The sequence below is a fragment of the Balaenoptera acutorostrata genome, chromosome 15 (assembly GCF_949987535.1).
Source record: "Balaenoptera acutorostrata chromosome 15, mBalAcu1.1, whole genome shotgun sequence".
In the NCBI taxonomy this organism is placed as follows: domain Eukaryota; kingdom Metazoa; phylum Chordata; class Mammalia; order Artiodactyla; family Balaenopteridae; genus Balaenoptera; species Balaenoptera acutorostrata.
The window spans coordinates 24,103,990-24,125,990 of NC_080078.1; the positions used below are offsets into that span (position 1 = coordinate 24,103,990).

The following is a 22,001-nucleotide window of genomic DNA, read 5'->3' on the forward strand; positions in this document are numbered from 1 at the left end:
TTCCAGGCCTCTCTCCTGGCTTCTGGTAGTTCCTTGGCTTGTGGCAGCCTGACTCCAATCTTCACATGGCGTTCTCCTCGTGTGCATGTCAGTGTCCAGATTTCTCCCTCTAATTGGATTAAAGGTCCACCCTACTCCACTATGACCTCATCTTAACTAATTACATCTGCAACAACCCTATTTTCAAATAATGTCACATTCTCAGGCACTCAGGAATGGGACTTAAACATACAAATTTGGAGAAGGGCACAATTCAACCCATAACATATAACTGGTGAGTAATTTCATAGCCATAATATTTAAAGGCCTTCTTATAAATCAGTAGATGCCCAATAGAAAAATGGGCCAAAAGGGACTTCCCTGGTGGCCCAGTGGTTAAGACATCACGCTTCCAATGCAGGGGGCCCGGGTTCGATCCCTGCTCAGGGAACTAGATTCCACATGCTTGCCACAACTGAGAGTTCGCATGCCGCAACTAAGGAGCCCACCTGCCGCAACTGAGAGACCCGGTGCAACCAAATAACTAACTAACTAACTAAATAAATAAATAAATAAAAGAGAGACACCTAGTTTTCTTTAAAAAAAAAAAGGCCAAAAGAAATGGACAGGGTTTTCATAGAAGAGAAAAAAATGAATAGCTGATGCTCAGTCCTTTTAGCAGTCAGGGAAATACAAACTAAATCCATAGTAAGATATCCACTGGACAGCAGTAATTAGAAAGCCTGACAGTAACAGACAAACAACAATCCAGTGCGAAGTGTATATTGTTGACCACAACATGGGCATATATCGAGGAGGGGCATTGAGCTCACACAGAAAGTCAGTGTTTCCACGTAAAAGAGGAAGTGTAATTAAATTGATATATGGCTAGATACTCAATCAAAGAAATGCAACCACACTGATCTCACACCCATTTGTCAAAGTGTTAAGACCCAGTGCTGGTGATGTGGTGGTGATACTCCTGTCCTCTCCCTCTCCTGGTGGCTCTGAGGTTAGTTCAGCCCTTTTCACAAACAGTCTGGCAGTTCATTACTGAATGGCAGAAAAATATCTGGATATTTTTGATATGTTTTAATAAATTCTTTGACCCAGTGATCTCACCCCTGGGTTTTATTAGAGAGATGTAATCTAAAAGAAGAAAAGTGCCAAAGTGCCCTATTTTAGACCATTAAAAATAACCTAAGTACCTAGCAATAAGAAAATGGTTAAAATAAATTGCAGCATTTCAGCCTAATGGAATATTCTAAGTAGACATTACAAATGATACTTGTGATGTCTAGGTAATAACTTGGAAAATGTGTGTGTCTGTTTATTTAAGTTTTAAAATGGTCGGGGGTGGTATTTCGGAATTCACCTGTGCTGTCAATGCAGCTATGCAAATATTGTTTTGATTATTGACAAGGACTGGAAAAGAATCTGAAAACGGGGCGGTGGAGAAAAGAAAGCATTTGATGAAATGTGTAACATGCCGGGATTGTGGTTGGATTTTGCTTTTTTAAAAAATCCATTCCTATTTTAATGTTGTTTGTGCAGTAAATTAAGAGACAAAAGGTTTCTCCTGACCCACGGGAACAAAGACGGTGGGCACACAGCAGCTATGTTTGGGCATCGTTAAAAGTACGTGCACACATCCGAAACCCTCTGCTAGGTGCGCAAGAGCCAGGGTGCCATTAGAAGCACTTCAGAGGAAGTATGTCAGGAGGAGAGCTGGGCTGTTGTTTTCCCCAGAACGTGCCTTTTGTCCCAAATGGTTTTCTTTGATTTCCTTTTTATTGATGAGAACTTAGCTGTGTTCAGAGGCTGCAGAGAGACAGGATTTTCCTCTGGGTGGAGAGAGGAGCAGCGTTTGCACAAGCCAGCTGCTGGGGGGCTGGCACGGTGGCTTCTGGATTCATTTGAGTAATTTACGGACGGTCTATTTCAGTTCTCCCAAGCCCACCCCACGTGATTCAACCAAATGAAGCTCATCAGGCTCTTAAAAAGGAAACGAGGCCAATTTGTGACATTGTCTTGAAACGGGAAAAGGTAGAAGTGTCACCAGTCACCCAGGTCCTTTCTCCCACCTCAGCTTCAATTCTCTGGAGGTTGGGTAGGACGGGCGACAGACGCTGTGCTGACGACCCCTCTTGGACCAGGATGTGGTGCAGGAAGCCTCCATGTTGGGGCCGCACAGCTTGTTCTCGTGGCCCCTGGATTGAAGTTCTTCCACGTGCTCGGAATATAGTGGTGGAGAGACGGACACTGTCTTTGCCTTTATGGAGAACAGGAAAACATCAGACAAGGACAAGTGCCATGAAAGAAATAAAACAAGGTGATGTGATAGAAAGTGATGGAGGCAGGGGGCTCTTGTCCACTGGGTGGTCATGGAAAGCCTAGAAGAGGTGACATTTGAGTTGAGATTCCCAGGCTAAGGGAACAGCAAGCCTTGGGGTAGGAACGGTCTTCTGTTTTCAAGGGATAGAGAGAAGGCAGAGGTGGCAGCTGGATGAGGTCGGAGACGTAAGCAGGGGTCAGATTATTTAGATCCTGGTAGACAAGTGGTTCTCAGCTGGGCGCTTTTACACTGAGGGGACCTTTGGCAATGTCTAGAGACATTATCTGTAAGGAGAATCCTCACTAATTTATTTTAGAAATCCAAATTATTAACCCTCTTTGGCTACTTTATTATCAGTAGCAAGTGACTCGGGACTTTATGTTAAGAAATCAAGAACCTTCAGGATCAGAGCAGCAAAAGGTGCCAGGGCTGCAGTGAGGGGTTCCCTCATTCTGTTCCATCGGTGTGGCGTGTGCCTCCCTGCAATATTTGCTGGACAAAATCCTACTTATCTTTCTTTCTTCTAGCTTTATTGAGATATAATTGATATAGAGCATTGTGTAAGTTTAAGGGGTACAGTGTGATGACATATATAGATGTATACATTTTGAAGTGACTACCGTGATCACCTTAGTTAACACATCCTATCTATCTGTTAGGGATTAACTCAAATGCATCCTGAGTGAAGCCTTCCCTAATCATGCCCCTCCCAAGAGTGGGTTGTGCTTCAGTCTTGCACTAGGTCTGGTTCATATGGCTCATTAACAGTTAGGACCTATAATATTTTTTTAATTGAGGTGAAATTCACATAACATCAATTTAACCATTTGAAAGTGTACAATTCAGTGGCATTTAGTACATTCTCAACGTTGTGTGACCATCACCTCTCTCTACTTCCAGGACATTACTATCACTCCAAAGGAGACTCTGTACCCACTAAGCAGTCACTCCCCATTTCCCCCTCCTCCCAGATCCTGGCAACCACTAATCTGCTTTTTGTCTCTATGGATTTACCGATTCTGGATATCTCATGAATGGAATTACACAAGATGTGGTTTTGTGTCTGGCTTCTTTCACCTAGCATCATGTTTTTAAGGTTCATCTATACAACATTGTAGCATGTATCAGTACTTCATTCCTTTTTATGACTGAATAATATTCCGTTGTATGGATAGACCACATTTTGTTCATCCATTCATCCACTGATGGACATTTGGGCTGTTTCCACCTTTTGGCTACTGTGAATAGTGCAGCTGTGAAATTCATGTGCACGTATTTCTGTTCTCTTGAGTATATACCTAGGAGTGAAATTGCTGGATCATGTGGTATCTGTATGTTTAACCTTTCATGGAATGGCCAAACTGTTTAGAGTTTACAGCAGAGCAGCTGTACCATTTTACATGCCCACCAGCAATGTACAGGGTTCCAGTTTCTCCACATCTGTGCCAACACTTGTGATTTTCTGTTTGGTTTTTTAATAACCATCCTAGTGAGCCTGAGGCCCCTGGAATTTTTATTTTTTTATACCTTCCCTAGTCTTCCCCAACAGACTGACTTGTTGATGGCTGGGATCATGCTTTAATTGGCAGCAACATGGTGTGAGAGTTAATGCAGGGGCTGAGCTTGCATCCTGTCCTTCTTTATGATTACTTGAGTCACCTGGCTTCTCTGAGCTGGAATCCCTTCATCTGTAAAATGGAAATTTCTAGGGCTATTGAGGGGAAGAAATGAGATTGAGCCTTAACTTGCCGGGGTCAGTGCCTGGCCTAGGGTGATTTCTCCATAAAGGTTTGCTGTAATTACCATGTTCATGACTTTCCAGGCCCAGGCCCCAGTAACTGTTGAATAAATGTTTGTTAAATGAATCAGCCCTTCGATATTGCTCAATTAGCCTTCTTTTCCATTTCTACCAACTGTTCCCCAAATTCCAGACAGCTGTCTTGCAAACTGATCACTCCCAAAACAGAAAGAGTGGCTCGATCAATGGAACGGCTTCCCTGGAAAAATAGAACATGAAAACCTTGATATGCTTGTGTTGGGGGTAGAGCACGGGGAGAGAACAGGAAGCTTGTATCCTACTAAGGGAAGGAAGACTAAAAGAAGCTTTTAGATGACAAACAACCTTCTTAGAAAGGTGATGACACCAGGAAGCTGCCTCCTTGAGGGTTCAGTCAATGGCCTCAGGGGAGGGAAAGAGCAGCTCTCTAGCTCTGTCCACTCCAGAAAGCACTCTCCACTTAGAGAGGGCTTGAGGGCCTCTTAGGCGCTGAGGGCTCAGGAGCTGGCCTCAAGCCCCTCTCTCTCCATCCATCTCTTGAACTGGCAACCGGGGGTGGGTCAGCCGCTGGGCAGCTTTCTCTGGCTCCGGGGACCCTTCCAGAAGCCACCTCTTCTCACCCTCCAGCCACACTGGCCTTCCCTCTGTTCTTGAACACACCGGCTTGGTTTCTCCCTCTTTTCACTTGCTGTTCTATCTGCCTGACGTGTCCCCCGCCTCCAAGCTCACCTCACAGAGAGGCCTTGCCCTCCGACCACCCTGGCTCACGTGGCGGTCCCCACGTGTGCCCCATCGGTCACCACTCTCTTGCCTAACTTTTCTTGATTTCTTTTTTAATATTTATTTTGTGTTTTTAAATGAAATATTTCTAACATAAAACAATGAAACAAGCACCCATGTACCCATCTCCCAGACTTGACAAGGACTAATGTTCTGCTCTACTTGCTTACTTTAGATCTTTCCTTTTAATCAACTTTATCGAAGTATAATTTACATACAATAAATACATACATTTTAAATATATAGTTTATTGATTTGGGGGCAAATGCACCTGTGTAACCACTACCACAATCAAGATACAGAATATTTCCATATCCCCAGAAAGGCCCCTCACCTCCCGTACCCTGCAGGAGTTTTCTTCCTGGTACTCAGCATTATCTGAAATCACCTCATTCATGACTTTTTTAGTCTGTTTCCTGTCTGTCTTCACCGCCAGAGTGTATGTTCTACAAAGGCAGGGACTGTATCCCGTTCCCAGTCCAGGCACATAGTAGGCCCACAAGCAATCTATGGAAGCCATGATATTGTCTTCATTCTCCTTGTGTGTGCACATCCCGACACACATGTCTGAAGATATCTGTGGGGTAAGTTGCTGGGAATGGAACTATTGGGTTAAAGAATATTTACTCTTTTCTTGTTATCACAAAAGAGACATCTACCCCCCTTTCTCTTGTCTGTCCAGGGTTTCTCAACCTCAGCACTGTTGCCATTTGGGGCTGGATCATTCTCTGTTTGGGGTCCGGGACTTACACTAGATTTGGGTATCCTACGAAGGGAAGGGTGCCAGGAGCATCCCTGACCCAGTTGCGACAACCCAGAATGTCTCCAGACATTGGCAAATGTCCCCTGGGGGCAAAATTGTCCCCAGTTGAGAACCACTGGTCTGTGTACGTAGGCTAATTTCTTGCCATCCTAAATTGTTCCTCAGTTGAGCCCATCCCTAAACAAACTACCGTCGACGACTAGATTGGTTGAATCCATTTTTTGCCCTGTTTATGCAGCTCAGCTGACTGAACTGCAAGTCCTGATCCCTGTCTTTACAGCTACATCATCAAAGGACATGCTGGTTTGTTTTAGAAGCAGGGAAGGCATCACTCTGACTTATAAACCTGGGAGGAACAAAAAGTCCACAGGACATGAATGGCTTCTCCATGGCCTGGGCACCAGCATAATTCACAGCATTCCTTGCCTGAGGACAAATATGTCTTCAGGGTCATGCTCTGAAGATGCGGCATCTTCCAGGCCTTCAAGAACAAGAATGAAACCCCTAGCAAATGCGTAAAGGGCTCTGAACTTCTTTGGTTACTCAGGACACTGAGTTGGCCGTTTCTTTCTTGAAAAATCTGCAAGCTTATGTGCCCAGAGCTGGACAGCAGGAACCTAAAGGGTGAAGGAGGACAGGTGGGGACCCAGTGATGTAAAAAGGCAGGTCCCATCTAGAGGGCACTGCATTGTGGCCAGATGTTGCCAGGTGGGAATGTGGGCCCAGCCTTGCCAGACCTTCCTGTTTTTCAAGAAAGACAAGAAATTCAGACTTTTCTTAGTGTGAAAAATCTTGATTCTTAAATTTTATAGTTATTAGCAAGGAATTATCTGTTTAAACGTGATGTGAACCAAACAAAACGCATCTACAGGCTGCCAGTCTGCAACCTCTGAGTTAATTTACAAGGTTGTTTCTTGTTTGGGGACTAAGTCACTCGGTTCAGAAATCTTTTGGTTTGACTCTTCATCTAGTCAACAAATCTTTATTGAGTATCTACGAAGCATTGTTCTAGAGCTGCCACTTGGCATTAATTTGCTCAAATGACTGACACCAAAAGGGATAGAAATTACGGGTGTGTGAGTGGGTTGGTGGATGAAGAATGGATGGATAGATGGATGGATGGATGGATAGACAGATAGATAGACAGATAGGCAGATAGATCAATCTGATCTTTTAGAGATATATGCTAAAATATTACAGATGAAATAATGTGATGTTTGGGAATTACTTCAGAATAATACAGGGAGTTGAACGAGGGGATAGGTGAATCAGGATTGGCCATGTGATGATAATTGTTGAAGCTGAGTGATGGTGGCTATGAGGAGGTTCCTTATACTCTTCTGCTTTCTTTTGAATATGATTGGAAATTTCCCATACTAAAAGTATTTGTTTTAATGTCCTTATCAGTTAGAAATGCACTCTGAAAGAGATATAGGTAAAATGACGTCATGTCTGGGACTTGGTTTAAAATATTCAGCTAAAATTTTTCACAAGTCAGGGTATAGATGTGCTATGATCTGAATGTTTGTGTTCCCCTCCCCACCACCTGCAAATTTGCATGTTGGAATCTTGACACCCAGTATGATGGTGTTAGAAGGTGGAGCCTTTGGGAGGGTGACTAGGTCATGAAGGTGGAGCCCCCTTGAATGGGATTAGTGCCCTTACTAAAACTCCAGAGAGCTTCCCAGCCCTCTGCTGAGGATACAGGGAGAAGTCCGCAACCCTGAAGAGGGCCCTCACCCGACCATGTAGGCACCCTGATGTCCCAGCCTCCAGAACTGTGAAAAATAAATTTCTGTTGTTTATAAGCTACCCTGTCTGTGGTATTTTTTTATTATAGCAGCCTGTATGGACTAAGACAAGATGAAACATCCTTCAGCAAAATGTTGATAATTGGTACAGTTGGGTGATGGGTATATGGAGATTCATTGAACTGGCGTGTTTAATTTGTATATGGTTGAAATTTTCTACAGTTAAAAAAATGTTTAAAGGGATAGAGAGGTGGAGGCCTCTTGTTTCTAGGTACTTTTGGAAGTATGGAGTCATGCACTGGGTGCGTATGTGAATTTCCCACGAGTGTGGTAGTGTTGACGGCAGAGGAATGGGTACTCTTTAACAAGCGATGTCACAGTCTGAGCTTGCCTTGGTGAGGCGAGAAGCATGGGCTCTGTTGTGGACTCAGCCTGCAGGTTGAGAACAGATTTCTCACCTGGATGGTTTCCCTGCAGGGTGGTCTTCCTCCATGTTACCCTGCAGGGAGGCAGAATAGCACAATGGTCAGAGAACCTGGAATCAGCCTCCCTGGCTCCAAGTGCCAGCACTACCACTTTCTAGCTGTGTGTGGCCTTGGACATGTTTCTGAGCCTCTGTTTCCTGTGAACCTCAGTTTCCTCTCCTATTAAATGTAACACTCATATCTCACAGACTTGTTATGAAGATTGAACTAATAATTACATGTTAAGTACTTAGCACAGAGCTCGACATGTAGCATTTTTTTATTATCATTATTGATGCTTTTGTTCTCACTATATTGTGGCTGCTCTGAAACATTCTAAGAGCAGAACAAACTTTCTGAAATAGATGGAAGAAAATAAGTGGGGACAGAGGCTAAAAGAAGTCAAAGAAAGAGGCACTTACTGTCAGCTGATCCACCCACAGAAGTCCATTTGTGAGCTGCTAGAATCAGTTTCCTGCATGATAGGTACAAAAAGAATACCCAAAAAATGCACCTTCCTGACCATATCCTTCCTCCGCAGAATGAGGTAGAACTGGGGGAGCTGCTTCTGTCACTGAATTATCTCCCGAGTGCTGGGAGACTGAACGTTGATGTCATTCGAGCCAAGCAACTTCTTCAGACAGATGTGAGCCAAGGTTCAGGTACTGTGTGACCTCTCCTTCCCCCATTTCTTTAACAAGCCATCTATGTTTGTTTGACACAAGGGACCTGATTTTCTTTTTCTGCATCCTGGATGCTATTAATTAATACAACCCTTTGAGGGTAAAATAGCATCCAGATCTAGGATGTTAGTTCAAGAGGAAAAATAAACGATCGGTTGTTTCTTAGGATGAGGCAGGTAAGTGATACCATTCCAGTTACTCCATTTGAAGCAGGGGTTTGACCGAGACCAGGTATGATAACTACTGAAATCTAGATCCTCTTTGTATACATATGCAGCCCCAAGGAAGTTACTTGCCTTTCCAGATGCTATGCATGTAATGGAGACACCATGCTCCAGGTGGCGGTAGCATGCACTGACCATGCATTCTAATCTGTGAGAGCAGTGGACACGCCCTGAGGTTCTTTTCCCAGCTCTTTTCAAGAGTAGCGTAAGTCTTTATAAATCCCAGCTCTGAAAAGACCGTTGTATTTAAAGTGCCTACAACACACCAATTCAAACGTGACTTTTAATGAAATAGAACAGATTACATTCCATTTGTATGTAGCTTTCCCATGACAGCAAAGGATATTATCATGAAAGCAGCCATGGTTGCTCAGTAGTGGAAATACAGTCTTCTCTAAGTGCAACAGCTAAAAGAACTTACTTTTGCTATAAAGTGACAGCTGAATTTAGAAGACAACTTGTATTCTCAAAAACCACATTATAAAAACAGGTTTTGAAGGGGCCAGTAGAGGGAATGGTATTAAGGCTGGAGAGTTTCAGAATCACCACAATGGGAGAGTCAGTATGATAAAATGATTAAGGGCTCCGGAGTCAAACTGCCTGGAACCAAAGCCTAGTTCTACTGCTTATAAATAATGTGGCCTTGGGGAAGTTACTTTTAACCTCTATAAGCCTCAATTTCTCCATCTGAAAAATTGAGATAATAACAGTATTCATCTCACTGGGTTGTTTAAACAAATACAAAATTAGATAATGTACATGAATCTCTTTGTAAACCATAAAGTGATCTGAGAATGATAGTTATAATTCTGTTTTTCCCTGTATGGGCTATGGGCTCACTGACATGATAATGGGTCTCTAAGGGCAGAAAACTAGGACAGACTCTAGGTCTAGCTCTTCTTCCACTAGCCTGATCTTAAGCAAATCATTTCCTGTCTTGAGTCCTCAGTTTCTGCATCTGTAAAATGAACACAATGCCTGACACACGGGAGGAGCTCAGTAAATTTTGGATGGCTAGAGTAAGAGAGAAAGGGGTGAGCAGATAAGCAGCTGGATGGGAAAAAGGAAGAATATATAATAGATGGATAGATGGGAAAATGGATGAATGAAAGGAGGAGTGGAAACCTGGAATGGATGGACTGATGAGAAACGAAAGGATGGGTCAGTGGTTGGGCTGTCAAATGGATGGGAAGTTGGATGGATAGGTGGATGGGTGGATGGATGGATGGATGGATGGATGGATGGATGGATGGATGGATTGGGTTTCCTGATCTCCAACACTATGATTCTGCATCCAATTCTCAGATCCCTTTGTGAAAATCCAGCTGGTACATGGACTCAAGCTTGTGAAAACAAAGAAGACATCCTTCTTAAGAGGCACAATTGATCCTTTCTACAACGAATCCTTCAGCTTCAAAGTTCCTCAAGAAGAACTGGAAAATGCTAGCCTAGTGTTTACAGGTAGGTAATGTTCCAGACATTGATGAACTGCAGGTGAGGCATATTCAGTGTATTGTCCTAGGGATAGAAGGTGATATAGAGAGGGTGATGTTTAAGAACTTCACATCCGGTATTCAGCTGCCTGGGTTTGAACTCACCATTTGTGGACTTGGAAAAGATTCATAGAATCACGAAGTATAATTATTACAAACGTAAATTTTGGAGCCAGATTTCCTGGCACTTCCACATAATTACTAAAGTCTTGGGCAAATTACTTAGCCCAGGGGTTTCCAACCCCCGGTTTGCGGACCAGTACTGGTCTGCGGCCTGTTAGGAACCAGGCTGCACAGCTGGAGGTGAGCAGCGGGGGAGCGAGCGAAGCTTCATCTGCTGCTCCCCACTGCTTGCATTACTGCCTGAACCATCCCCCCCCATCGCTCGTATTATCGCCTGAACAACCATTCCACCCCCAGCCTCCGTCCGTGGAAAAATTGTCTTCCACGAAACCGGTCCCTGGTGCCAAAAAGGTTGGGGACCGCTGACTTAGCCTCTCTGAGCCTCAGTTTCTTCCATCTATAAAACGTGGGCAATAATAGTACTTGGCTTTATAGGTTTGTCATGAAGATTAAGTAAATTGTGTCTTTGAGATAATAGTAAGTGCTGTGTTAGCTTTGACAGTATGATGATTCAAGTGGCTTATGGTCTAATAGGGAAACATGAGAAAATAGGATCACCTAACTCCGAGAGGAGGATTTTGAAAGGCTTCCCAGAGGACGTGGTATTTAAGTAGGGGCTTCAGGTGCCACACTCTGGCTGAATCTATTGTTTCCAGCGTGTAATTTAATCTACTATTTCCAGAGTATATGAGTTATCACCCCAAACTTTAGTGGCTTAAAAAATCAACATTTATTATCTCATAGTTCCTGTGGGTCAAGAATCCAGTCATAGATTTGCTGGGTGCTTCTGGCTGAGGTTCTCTGGCAAGGCTGCAATTAAGGTATTGGCGGGGGCTGCAGTCTCATCTGAAGGCTCAACTGGAGGTAGAGTGGGGATCTGTTTTCATGCTCTCTCACATAGTTGTTGTCAGGATTCAGTTCCTTGCAAAATGTTGGCTTGAGACCTCAGTTCCTTCTTGGGTGTTGGCCAGTGACCTTGCCCACATGGGCTGCTTCATAGGGCAGTGCACAGCATGGCAGATGGCTTCCATTAGAGTGGGCAAGTGAGGGAGTAAGAGAGGGTAAGCAAGACGGAAGCTCGAGTCTTTTTGTAACCCAGTCTTGGAAGTGACGTCCTGTCACTTTTGCCATATTCCACTCATTAGAAGCAACTTGCTAGGTCCAGCTCACATTCAAGGGGAGGGGAGGATACAAGGGTGTGAACAACTCGCTAGGTCCAGCTCACATTCGAGGGGAGGGGAGGATACAAGGGTGTGAACAACTCGCTAGGTTCAGCTCACATTCAAGGGGAGGGGAGGACACAAGGGTGTGGATACTGGAAGGCAGGGATCATTGGAGCCATGTTAGAAGCTGCCCCCCCCAAACATAAGGTAGTTAGTAGAAGTGATGGTTATTATTTCCTGTGTCCTTTTCACAGACCTCACCTATATTATTGCTAATATTCATCAGAGTCCACCCTGTCAAGTCAACATCATCCTCATTCGCTTACAGGGCAGGGAACTGAGGCCTAACACATAAGCGATCCACCCAGGGTCTCAAGCTGGTAAGAGTCAGGATTCAAGCTCTGGTCTTGCTGGCTCCTAAGATCAAGGGATCTGCATTTCCTCAAGCACCCAAGTAGTGCTGGCATTAGGGATCTGACATCATACTTTGAGGAGTCCTGCTCCAGAGTAATTGGAAACCTTCATCTGTTCAGATCCAGTCTAGAATCCTTGGTGCAGGTCTCCCAAGAAAGCAGGCCATGGCTGAAAAATCCTTGCATGCAATCCTTCCGCTGCACAAGCTTATTGCTTCTCATCCCCAAGATTGCTAATGTTCCGTGCTCCAAGACCCCTCCGAGGCAGGCTGGTTCTGGGTTTTCTCAAGACCTGTCACCCAGAGAGTCTGCATCTAATCAGGGCCACCTGCCCTAGCAGATGTAATGATTTCTCATAGAGCCTGTGATGGCTTCTGTCCAGATTGAGTTACCAACAGACAAGGACCCCACTCCCTGGAAGGTTTCAGGTCAAGACAAGACAGTGATTCCACTGACTCCTTAAAAGTAGCCAGCAGGCAGTGGGAACCATATTGAACCAAGACTGGATCCAAGTATGGAATATCGATTCCTACATCCCTCCTGAGAATAAAGGACTTAACGTTGCACCTTTAGATCAGGAAGGGATTCGGGCAGGGGGCGGGTTGCACTGAGAGAGCCCGTGTGGAAAGTCCTGACACTTGTATTTTACTTAAAATTTTATGACAAGAGTAGCACATGCTTGTGAGTGATACAACCGAAGGATGTGTATGGACGGAGAATCAGAAGAACAGAGGGGTTCAATGCATAGCCCGGGTCCTGGCTTTGTGGCCTTGGGCAAGACCTGTGTGCTTCGGTTTTCTCATCTGTAAAACAGGGATAAGCATACAAGGAGACCTCAAAGGACTTTATGTAGATTAAATGAGATCCATTCATAATCAATGCTGAGCACCGTGCCAGGCACAGAGCAAGCCCTCAGCTAACTGTTAATTATTATTAAAAGGAAATTTTACTCTCTTCCTCACCCTCCTTCCAGGCCCTTCTCCCTGAAGTCGCCACCTTTAACGTCCTGGTGTGTCTCACTCCACACTTTTCCCCTTGTTCACACAAACATCATCCACATACGGAAGAGTCAGTTCTTTTAAAAAGTTATTCATTCATCCCAGAACTGTGTATTAAGCAATCCCTGCTCTTGTGGAGGTTTCTGGACCATTCTGTGAACGTCACTCTGAAACTTGCTTCTGTTTTATTAACAATGAATGTGTTCAGTCCCTCCAGGTCAATGCAAATATGAATGGATCTGTTTGTTTTTAATAACTGCATTATATACCATCACATGGTATACTGTGATAAAAAGCCAAGGTTATTCCTTCTGGAGGGAGGGGTAGGAGTGTGTGACAGAGCTTCAGAGCATGTGATAGGAACTCTGGAGTACCCTCCCCAGACAAATACACAGAGGGACAGAAAATTTTGTACACAGTTCAGAGGTGTTTTGAACCCCTTGAATCCCATATGTGAGGCCAATTCGGCAGAAGCCTCAAACCGGAGTGGCGCTCCCAGCCCCACCTCCCCACCGTACATCTCTCATTTGATATCCCCCCTCCCCCAACTTTAGGGGGCAGTTGTCAGCTGCGGCCATCAGCAAGGCCTGTGCTCTCCATTTGTGGAAGACCTGCTTCTCTCCTTTAAAGGTTGGCGTTTCAGGCCCCTAGCTCGGGTTTCTCTCCTCAGGTTAAAAGCCCATTGAAAATATTCTTTGTAGAGCAGGAAGGATTGCAGGCCTCTGTGCCCCCTTAAGCAAGGGATTCTCAAGACTGGCTGTACTTTAGAATCAGCTGGGAGCTTTAAACTGCTACCAGTGGCCAGATGCCACCCCAGAGACTCTGATTCAGCTGGGCTAAGCCGGGGTCCTGGGCTCTCTATAAATATCTATATTTTTAAAGCACCCCAGATATTTCTAATGGTCAGTCAGCCTTCCGAGCCACAGCTTTGAGTGGAAATCCCAGCTGGGGTGGCATTTTACATAAAGGCCACTGGCTGGAATAATAAAGAAATGTGGATTAAGCTGGTATCTATCTAGGCAAAGCTGTGATTCTCCTGAATTCAGATGCATAAGGTTCTAACTTGCTTTATTTATCAACTAGGGGGAAAGAGCTGTCACCTCTAGGCTAAGGATCTGGAAGCCAGCCCATTAGGATGTTTCCAAACACATCCTAACAAAAGGAAGGTTGATCTGCAATTGAAGCATTTGTGGAGAACCCTGGTAAAAGCCTGTAATTAGCTGGTGGGCTGGGCTTTCTGAGCAGTTCCTTTCCTGTGTGGGATGAGGGTTCTTCTGCAGTTTGCAATCAGGTGATTTCTGCAGCTGAAGTTTAAAAGAAAAGAGGGGGAAAATTGCTTTTTGACTCCTGAGACAGCAGCCTGAGGTCCAGAGGCCTTCCAGGTAGTCAAGTGGAGTTGGCCACTGGGCATACTGGGCTGTTATTGGAAGTAGGAGGAAAAAAGAAAAGAAAGAAAAAAGGAAACGTAGCTTGATAACAGCTCTTTGAAAAATTAAAAATAGAATTGCCATATGATCCAGCAATTCTACTTCTGGGCATATGCCCAAAAGAATTGAAAGCAGAACTCAGACATACTTGTACACTCGTGTTCAAAGCAGCCTTATTCACAACAGCTAAAAAGAGCGGGGGTGGGAGCAGGCAACCCAAGTGTGCACTGATGGATGCATAAATGGGTAAACAAAGTGTGGTGTGTCTACACAGTGGCATGTTATTCAGCCTTAAAAGGAAGGAAACTGACGCATGCTCCTACATGGATGAACCTGGAGGACATTATGCTAAGTAATAAGCCAGATATAAAAGGACAAATAGTGTGTCATTCCCTTTATATGAGGTACTTAGAGTAATCAAATTGATAGGGACAGAAAGTAGAATAGAGTTATCAGGGGCAGAGGGGAGGGGAGAATGGGGAGTTAGTATTTAAAGGGTACAGAGTTTTACTTTGGGAGGATGAAAAGATTCTGGAGATGGATGGTGGTGATGGCTGCACAATGTGAATTGTCTTAATGCCACCGTATACCTTAAAATGGTTAAAATGGTAAATTTTATGTTATGTGTATTTTACCACAATTTAAAAAAAGGAGAGAGACAAGAAATGTAGCTTGAGCTCCGCAGAACCCCAGTGGTTCAGAGTAGTTCCTGGATGCTGGGGCCAGACCCTTGCAGACTGTCCTCCCTGAGGGGGTAAATGCAGTGGTTAGGGGCCAGACCCTTGAGCCAGATGCCCAGGGTTCACTCCGTGATCTTGGCACTTTCCTCGGCCTCTCTTTGCCTCAGCTTCCTCATCTATAAAATGGGGACAGTGGCCCTTACTTCAGTAGATGTTGTCAAGCCCAAAATGAGTTAATATATGTGAAGGCTTAGAATGGTGCTTGGCTCAGAGAAAGTGCTCCTTCAGTATTAGCTACTATTATTACTACTTGATAGACACCAGATTTATGCAGCCAGATGCCATCTTAAAGCTTCTGAAAGAAGACGGGTAATTATATATAAATAAATAATATGTTCTACGCACTTTGTCAATTTAGAGTCTGAGATTCTGTGGAAAGTCCAAAAAGGGAAGGACTTACCTGGGTGGGGTATTGTCTCATCTTCCTGTCCCTCTCCTTCTGAGTGTCAGAGGAAGACCCTCTGTCTGCTTGGAGGTGAAGTTTGGGGGAGATCGCTAGGTTAGAAGGAACTAAAGTTTATGTCATGCTCCTCTGGCCCTATGTCTCTGTTTCCCCTAAGTACCCTGGGCTTCCTGGCCTTCTGAAAAGCATTCAAAGCTCTTACTCATCTGGCGACCTTAGTCAAGAGGCACTTAGCTTAGAAAAGGTTCCCAATGCCTGGGGGCAGCAGGAGTGGGGACCCGCTGCCTACAGGCGGCCTGTGATGGCAGAGCTGGGGGCGGGCAGGGTCCAGCTGCCCAAGACAGGAGCTAACCAGGTGTCCGTCCCCACCAAATGAATTTTTTTTCAGCACCTACTATGTGCCTGGCACTGTGCTAGATGCTCCTTATTCAGTAGACAACCAGACGTTCATGACACGTGTTCTCATGGAGCTTTCTTCTGGAGGGAGACATCAATCAAATGCCACAGCAAAGTGATGTAATTGTGAGTTGGCCTAAGGGTTATGAAGCAGAGAAGCAGGGCCTATTGCGGAAGTGCCCGAGCCAGTCTGGGGAGTGAGAGGAGGTGACACGTGAGCTGGGAGCTGAAGGGTGTAGGGAGGGAGAGGAGATCAGGTAGGGCTGGAGGAGAAATCAAGGCCAACTTCACATTTCAACCTGGTGCTAATGGGCGCTAACCCATGCCCTGCTGCCCTCCCGTCCTGTTAGAATTTCTCAAGGCAGCTGCTGCAGGAATTGGCCTGGGCATAGGCTTCGAAGGGGGCCTGTCAGTGATAACCAGTGCCGAGCGGCTGCAGAACGCCCAGGAAGGGAAGCCAGGCAATGAATGACACTCCTGGCTTTTTGCCAACTCTTAGTGTCTCTAGCAAGGACTAGAGAACGTGGCACCTCAAACTTCCACATGCACAGGCATTCCCCAGGGATTTGTTAAAATGCAGATTCTGACTCCTGTCTGGGGCGGGGCCTGGCATTCTGCATTTCTAACAGCAGCTGGGTGTTCCGATGCTGCAGGTCTGCAGACCGTGCTTTGGGGAGCAGATATGGAGAGACCCAGAAAGTGCCTCCGGGTGAGTGACAGTCTTTCTGCCTGTGTTAGAAAGAATCAGACTCTCCAGCTGTGATCCTCACCTCTGCACGTCATTAGATTTCTTAATCCCATCTGTACATTAGTATTACGTGGGGACTTAAAAGATCCTGATGCCCAGGCCCTGGCCCAGAGCAGCTGAATCAGCCAGGGCATTTGTATCTGGGGTGTGCGTGGATGTGTGTGTGTGTATTTATCAAAACTTCCCAAGTGGATCTCTTGCACAGCCTGGGTTGGCAAGCGTTTGCCTGTCCTGTTCTGCCTCCCTCCCGACCCCACTGTCTGCTTGGAGGTTTCCCAGGCCCCTCTGTGAGAGTGAGTTCCAAGGCACCTGGTCTGTTTTCCATAATTGCTTGGCTTTCTGCAGCTGTAGCATCAAATTGGTTAATTGCATCTGCTGGTGAGATGAGACGGGTGGGGAGGCGTGGAGGAGAATGAGAGGGGAGGTCTGGAGCACGGTGTTCCGCCCTCTTACCTGGAAAGACCTCAGGGTTGAATGGGCAACAGAGGACATGCTGGAAAAGTGTCGGGCTTTGGGAAGTGGAGCAGTGGGTTTCTAGCAGAGGAGAGAAGGGCAAGCCGGTCTGAGAGGGGCATAGCCATTCTGTGAGAGCCAGAAACTCCGTTGAGATCGAGATGCTGTGGGTTTGTTCTGGGGCAGATGTTCTCCAGCATCTGGCCTCGGCCCACCTATGCCCCACCCCCTTTCTGCAGCCTCCGCAGGCTCTGACTTCTCCTCTCCCAGCCCTGCTCACTCGGTACCAGGCCTAGCTCCGCCTCCTGGAGAGATGGTCGCATGGCTACTCAGAGTATGGATTGAAGTGAGATGCAGTTTGGTTCAGATGTCACCTTTACCACTCAGCAAGTGCCTGTGACCTTGGGTAATTGATATCCCTCTTCTGAGCCTCAGTTTCCTCCCCTGTTGTAACATTCCAGTCTCAACAATTCATATAAAGAGCTTTAGGCAGTGCCTTGTACATAGTTAGTGCTCAAGAAATACCAGATTGGGTTTCCCTAGTGGCGCAGTGGTTAAGAGTCCGCCTGCCAATGCAGGGGACACAGGTTCGAGCCCTGGTCCGGGAAGATCCCACATGCCGCGGAGCAACTAAGCCCGTGCGCCACAACTACTGAGCCTGCGCTCTAGAGTCTTCGAGCCACAGCTACTGAAGCCCTCGCGCCTAGAGCCTGTGCTCCGCAACAAGAGAAGCCAGCACAATGGGAGGCCCTCGCGCCTCAGCGAAGAGTGGCCCCCGCTCGCGGCAGCTAGAGAAAGCCCACGTGCAGCAACGGAAGACCCAACGCAGCCAATTAATCAATCAATCAATAAATCTATAAAAAAAAAAAGAGAGATACCAGATTGATGATGATGGTGAGATTAATGGACGCTGCCATAGAGGAGTGGACCCTGGAATTACACAGACTTGGGTTTGAACCTTGGCCTCACTGTTAACCAGCTGTGTGACTACAAGCAAATGACTCCACCTCTCTGAGTCCCAACTTTCTCTTGTGTAAAATCTAGCAAATTGTTCCTATTATGGGAATTAAAGGCAGATCATCATGTGGACCTGTGCATCCCAGAAGTGACCACTTAGAAATCCATACCTGCTGCTTTAATCATCGCAGTGTGTGTGAGTTGAAACGCTGGCACTTTTGAGGTTACTAGCTCAGCCCCGCTGCCTGCGGTTGTCTCCCTCACCTAATCACCGTCACCCCAAAGCTGCCAGCTGGTACGGCGTCCAGGAGCCAGGGATGGACGCTGAAGCTGTTTGGGCTCAGCCCCAGGACCAGGCCGGCTTGTGCTGCCTTCAGTGCCCTGGGTTTGGCAGTGTGTGCGGGGCTGGCAGTAGGCACTTGGCCCCAGACCCAGTCATGCACAGTGAGCGGCAGAGTGGGAAGACTAAAGCCTCCACTTTCTAGCCAGAGGGCCTTGAAAGTGGGCCCCTGGAAACCAGAATGAGAAAGATTGCAGAGAGGAGGCGCTCCAGGAGGGATCCCATAAGCTTATGTATGAATTCCTGAGCTCATCCCAAGCTGCACGTGAGTGGAGATGGCCCTACACAGTGTATCAGAGACTCTGAGAACTGAATCACAGGGTAGACCCCTGGGGGACACACATGAGGCACAGATAGGAATAGCACTGCAAAGGCTTTGCACACTGAACTGGCATCGGAATAACAGCACATGAAGGCAGGTTAGAACTTGCATTCTGAACCTAATCTTTGATCAATTGCCTGCTACAGCTAAAAAAATCAACATATTCAATAGGATTTCGACAAGACCTAGACTGTCATAATACAAGATCAAAATGTCCAGGATACAAATTACCTGGTTTATGAAGAACCGGAAAATCTGGCAAGTTCCTAGAGTAAATATGATCAGCAGACACCAACCACAAGGTGACCCAAGTATTGGAATTATCAGACAAAGACATTAAAGCAGCTGTTATAACCATGCTTCAGGAAGTAAGAGCGAACCCTCTTAAAAAGAACGATAAGATAGAGAAGACAGCAGATCAACAGATATAGAAATAGAAGATATAAAAAAAAACCCAAATGGAAATTTTAGAACTGAAAAGTACAGTCACTGAAATAAAATATTCACTGGATGGACTCAATAGCAGAATGGAGAAAACAGAGGAAAGAGTTCGTGAACTTGAAGAGAGATCAAGCGAAATTAGGCAATCTGAACAACAGAGAATAAAAAAAATTCTCTGGGGGTGGGGGAAGACAAAAAGAAGGGGAAAGAAGACCTATGGAGAACTATTAAGAAGTCTAATATTTATGTCACATGAATCCCAGAAGGAGAGAAGAGAAAGAGTGGGGAGCATTGGGATGAGGGTGGACGACCCCAGCTCAGCAGGACCATGACTGTCCTTCCCTTCCCAGAAAACATCAGCAAGTCATGAGTAGACAGTATTGCATTGTGGACAAAGTCAGCCAGACCTGGCTTCACACTCTGTGTGATTGTGGGCAAGTTGCTTTATGTCTCTGAGCCTCAGTTTCCTTGTCTGAACAATGGGAACAGTAATACCAATACTTGTAGTTATCATGAGGCTCCTGTGTACTCAGTATCTCATTTAATCTTTCAACAACCATATAAGGTGTGATCTCTTTGATGGCCATTTTTCAGTTGGGGAAACTGAAGCTCAGAGAAGGGAAGTGCAATGAATTGAGTCAACTGCAGAGCCTGAGAGAACATCCCCACAAGACTGTCCTCGCTTCAGGCTCAGTGGTCCCCAGCTCAGGGGTCCCAAGGACCACCCTCACTTCAGGCCAGTTGGCTACAAGTTCGCAGTCCCTGTGACCACCCTCAGGTTTAATAATTTACCAGAATGACACACAGAACTCAGGAAAGCACTACTTAAGACTACAGTTTTACAATAGCAAAAGGGTACAAATTAAAATCAGCCCAGGAAAGAGACGCACAGGGCAGAGTCCAGAGGGTCCCGTCATCTTCTCCCCGTGGAGTCATGGGCAGCGGTACCTCCTCCTGGTCACTAAGGGTGACAGTGTGCACAGAGTATTGCCAACCAGGGAGGCTTACCGAGCCTTTGATGTCCGGCGTTCTCACTGGGGCTTGATCACATGCTGTCCGGTGGCCGACCTTCCGTCTCTAGCGCCTCCCGGAGGTCCAGCTCATGTCTTAGTCATCAGTTTCTCCAGGGGTCTGAACTGAACTGTGGGGCCAAAAGCTCCCATCATAAATCCCATTGTTAGTCCCATGGCCAGAGCCCCGAGACACACAAAGGCACTCCGCAGGACATTCCAGGGGCCTGGAGATCACCTCCCAGGAGCCAAGGGCATTGACCAGACCTCGCTTTGGGTAGGTGAATTCTTCACTGCACAGCAAGTAACTAGTCACTTGTGCCAAGTCACCCAGCTGGTGAGTGGTTGAGCTGAGCTTCCCACTCAATCTGTTTGATTCCAAAGCCTTCCTGACTGTTAATCGTACACTTAGGTGTGTATGAATCACCTGGGGATCTTGTTAAAATGCAAATTCTGAATCAGTAAGTCTGAGATGGGGACCTGAGCATCTGTATTTCTAACAAGCTCTGGATGACACCAGTGCTGGTGTGAGGACCACAGTCTGAATAGCAAGAAGACCTTTCCTCTGTTCTCCCACGTTACCCCAATACATCTAGAGCAAGGAAGGCAATATGAGTTTGGAGAAGTAGCAGAGGACAGATCAAATAGAGCCTGTAGGGCAAGAAGCTTGTAATTGTTTTCTAAGTGCTTCGAGGACCATTTGGAGGGGTTTTGACTGGGAAGTGATAGGATTTGGATAAAGTATCCAAAAGTATCATTTTAAAGTATCATTCCAGCTGTTGAGCTGGGTTGAAGGAGAGCAGGAGGGGGAGTGGGGCTGCTCCCCACCGTGTGCGAGGCTGTGGTGCTGGTCCAGGGGAGAGGTGATGGTGGCTTGGACCAGGGAGGTGGCAAAAGGGTTTCAGAGAAGTAACGTGGTAGGATGTAACTATATAGGCAGAGTCAACAGAACGTGCTGGTGGATTAGATGTAAAGGACCATCCTCTATCTCGGCAAGTTACTTAACTCTGAACCACGATTTCCTTATCTGTACATCTCCGTTGCCACCTCACAGAGTGGAGTGTTGCAGGGACAAAAGGAAATCCTGTATGTAACATGCTTAGCACAGTGCTTGCTGAGGGCTCTGCGGATTGTGGCTTTGACCTTGGATGTGGGCAGACGCAGAGCTCCAGCCAAGTCATCAGGAGAGGGAAGCTGAGACCCGTCACCCTGGGGCTCCCCTGGCAGAGCACAGAGCCCGCAGTGGCACCCGCACTTCAGCCTCTTCTCCAGAGAGCTCGTTGAGGCTGCCAGAGTCCACCCAGGCGGTAAAACTTGGCTGGATCTTAAACATTCATTTTGGGTTCCAGTGGCAGCCTTTGAAGACCAGGCCAGCTGCCAGGGTTCCTGGGGATTTTTATTCCATTTGCATGGTTTTTTTAAACGATTTTGGTGCCTTTTGATGAAGCCTCGTTCCAGGCAAGTCCCCATGGGGGAGACCATCGGGGGCTGGGAATTCATCCAGCCATATGTGTCCCTGCAGGGCCTGAGCTACATGGAGTGAGAAGGGGGACCCAGTGGAGGCCAGGTTCAGCCTTGCCTGTGCCTCAGTGCTGGCTGCCAGCGGTCAGGCCCGGCAGCCAAGGCCAGCACCCGGGGGCGGTGGAGGTGAAGGCTTGTGCGTGAAGTAAAATCAGAAATTGAAAGTATCCTTTCCAGATATCCCTTCTGTCCATTGCCTTGTCCTGACTTCACCAACCCAGAGCTGTCAGTCAGCTGGAGAAGGCTTAACCTTTAAAATGCCAGGGCCTGCAGGGCACAAGCTATAGTGTTACCTGT

General features: G+C 46.2%; 1 protein-coding gene across 1 annotated transcript in view; it reads left to right on the plus strand.

Annotated features, from left to right (window-relative positions):
• The window catches only part of SYT17 (synaptotagmin 17), an 83,121-nt gene that overhangs the window by 37,980 nt on the left and 23,140 nt on the right, over positions 1-22,001 (plus strand). Inside the window, exons 6-7 of the mRNA XM_007188324.3 lie at positions 8,391-8,511; positions 10,062-10,217. Coding sequence (XP_007188386.2) covers positions 8,391-8,511; positions 10,062-10,217 — 277 coding nt within the window. The remainder of the gene's footprint in view (positions 1-8,390; positions 8,512-10,061; positions 10,218-22,001) is intronic.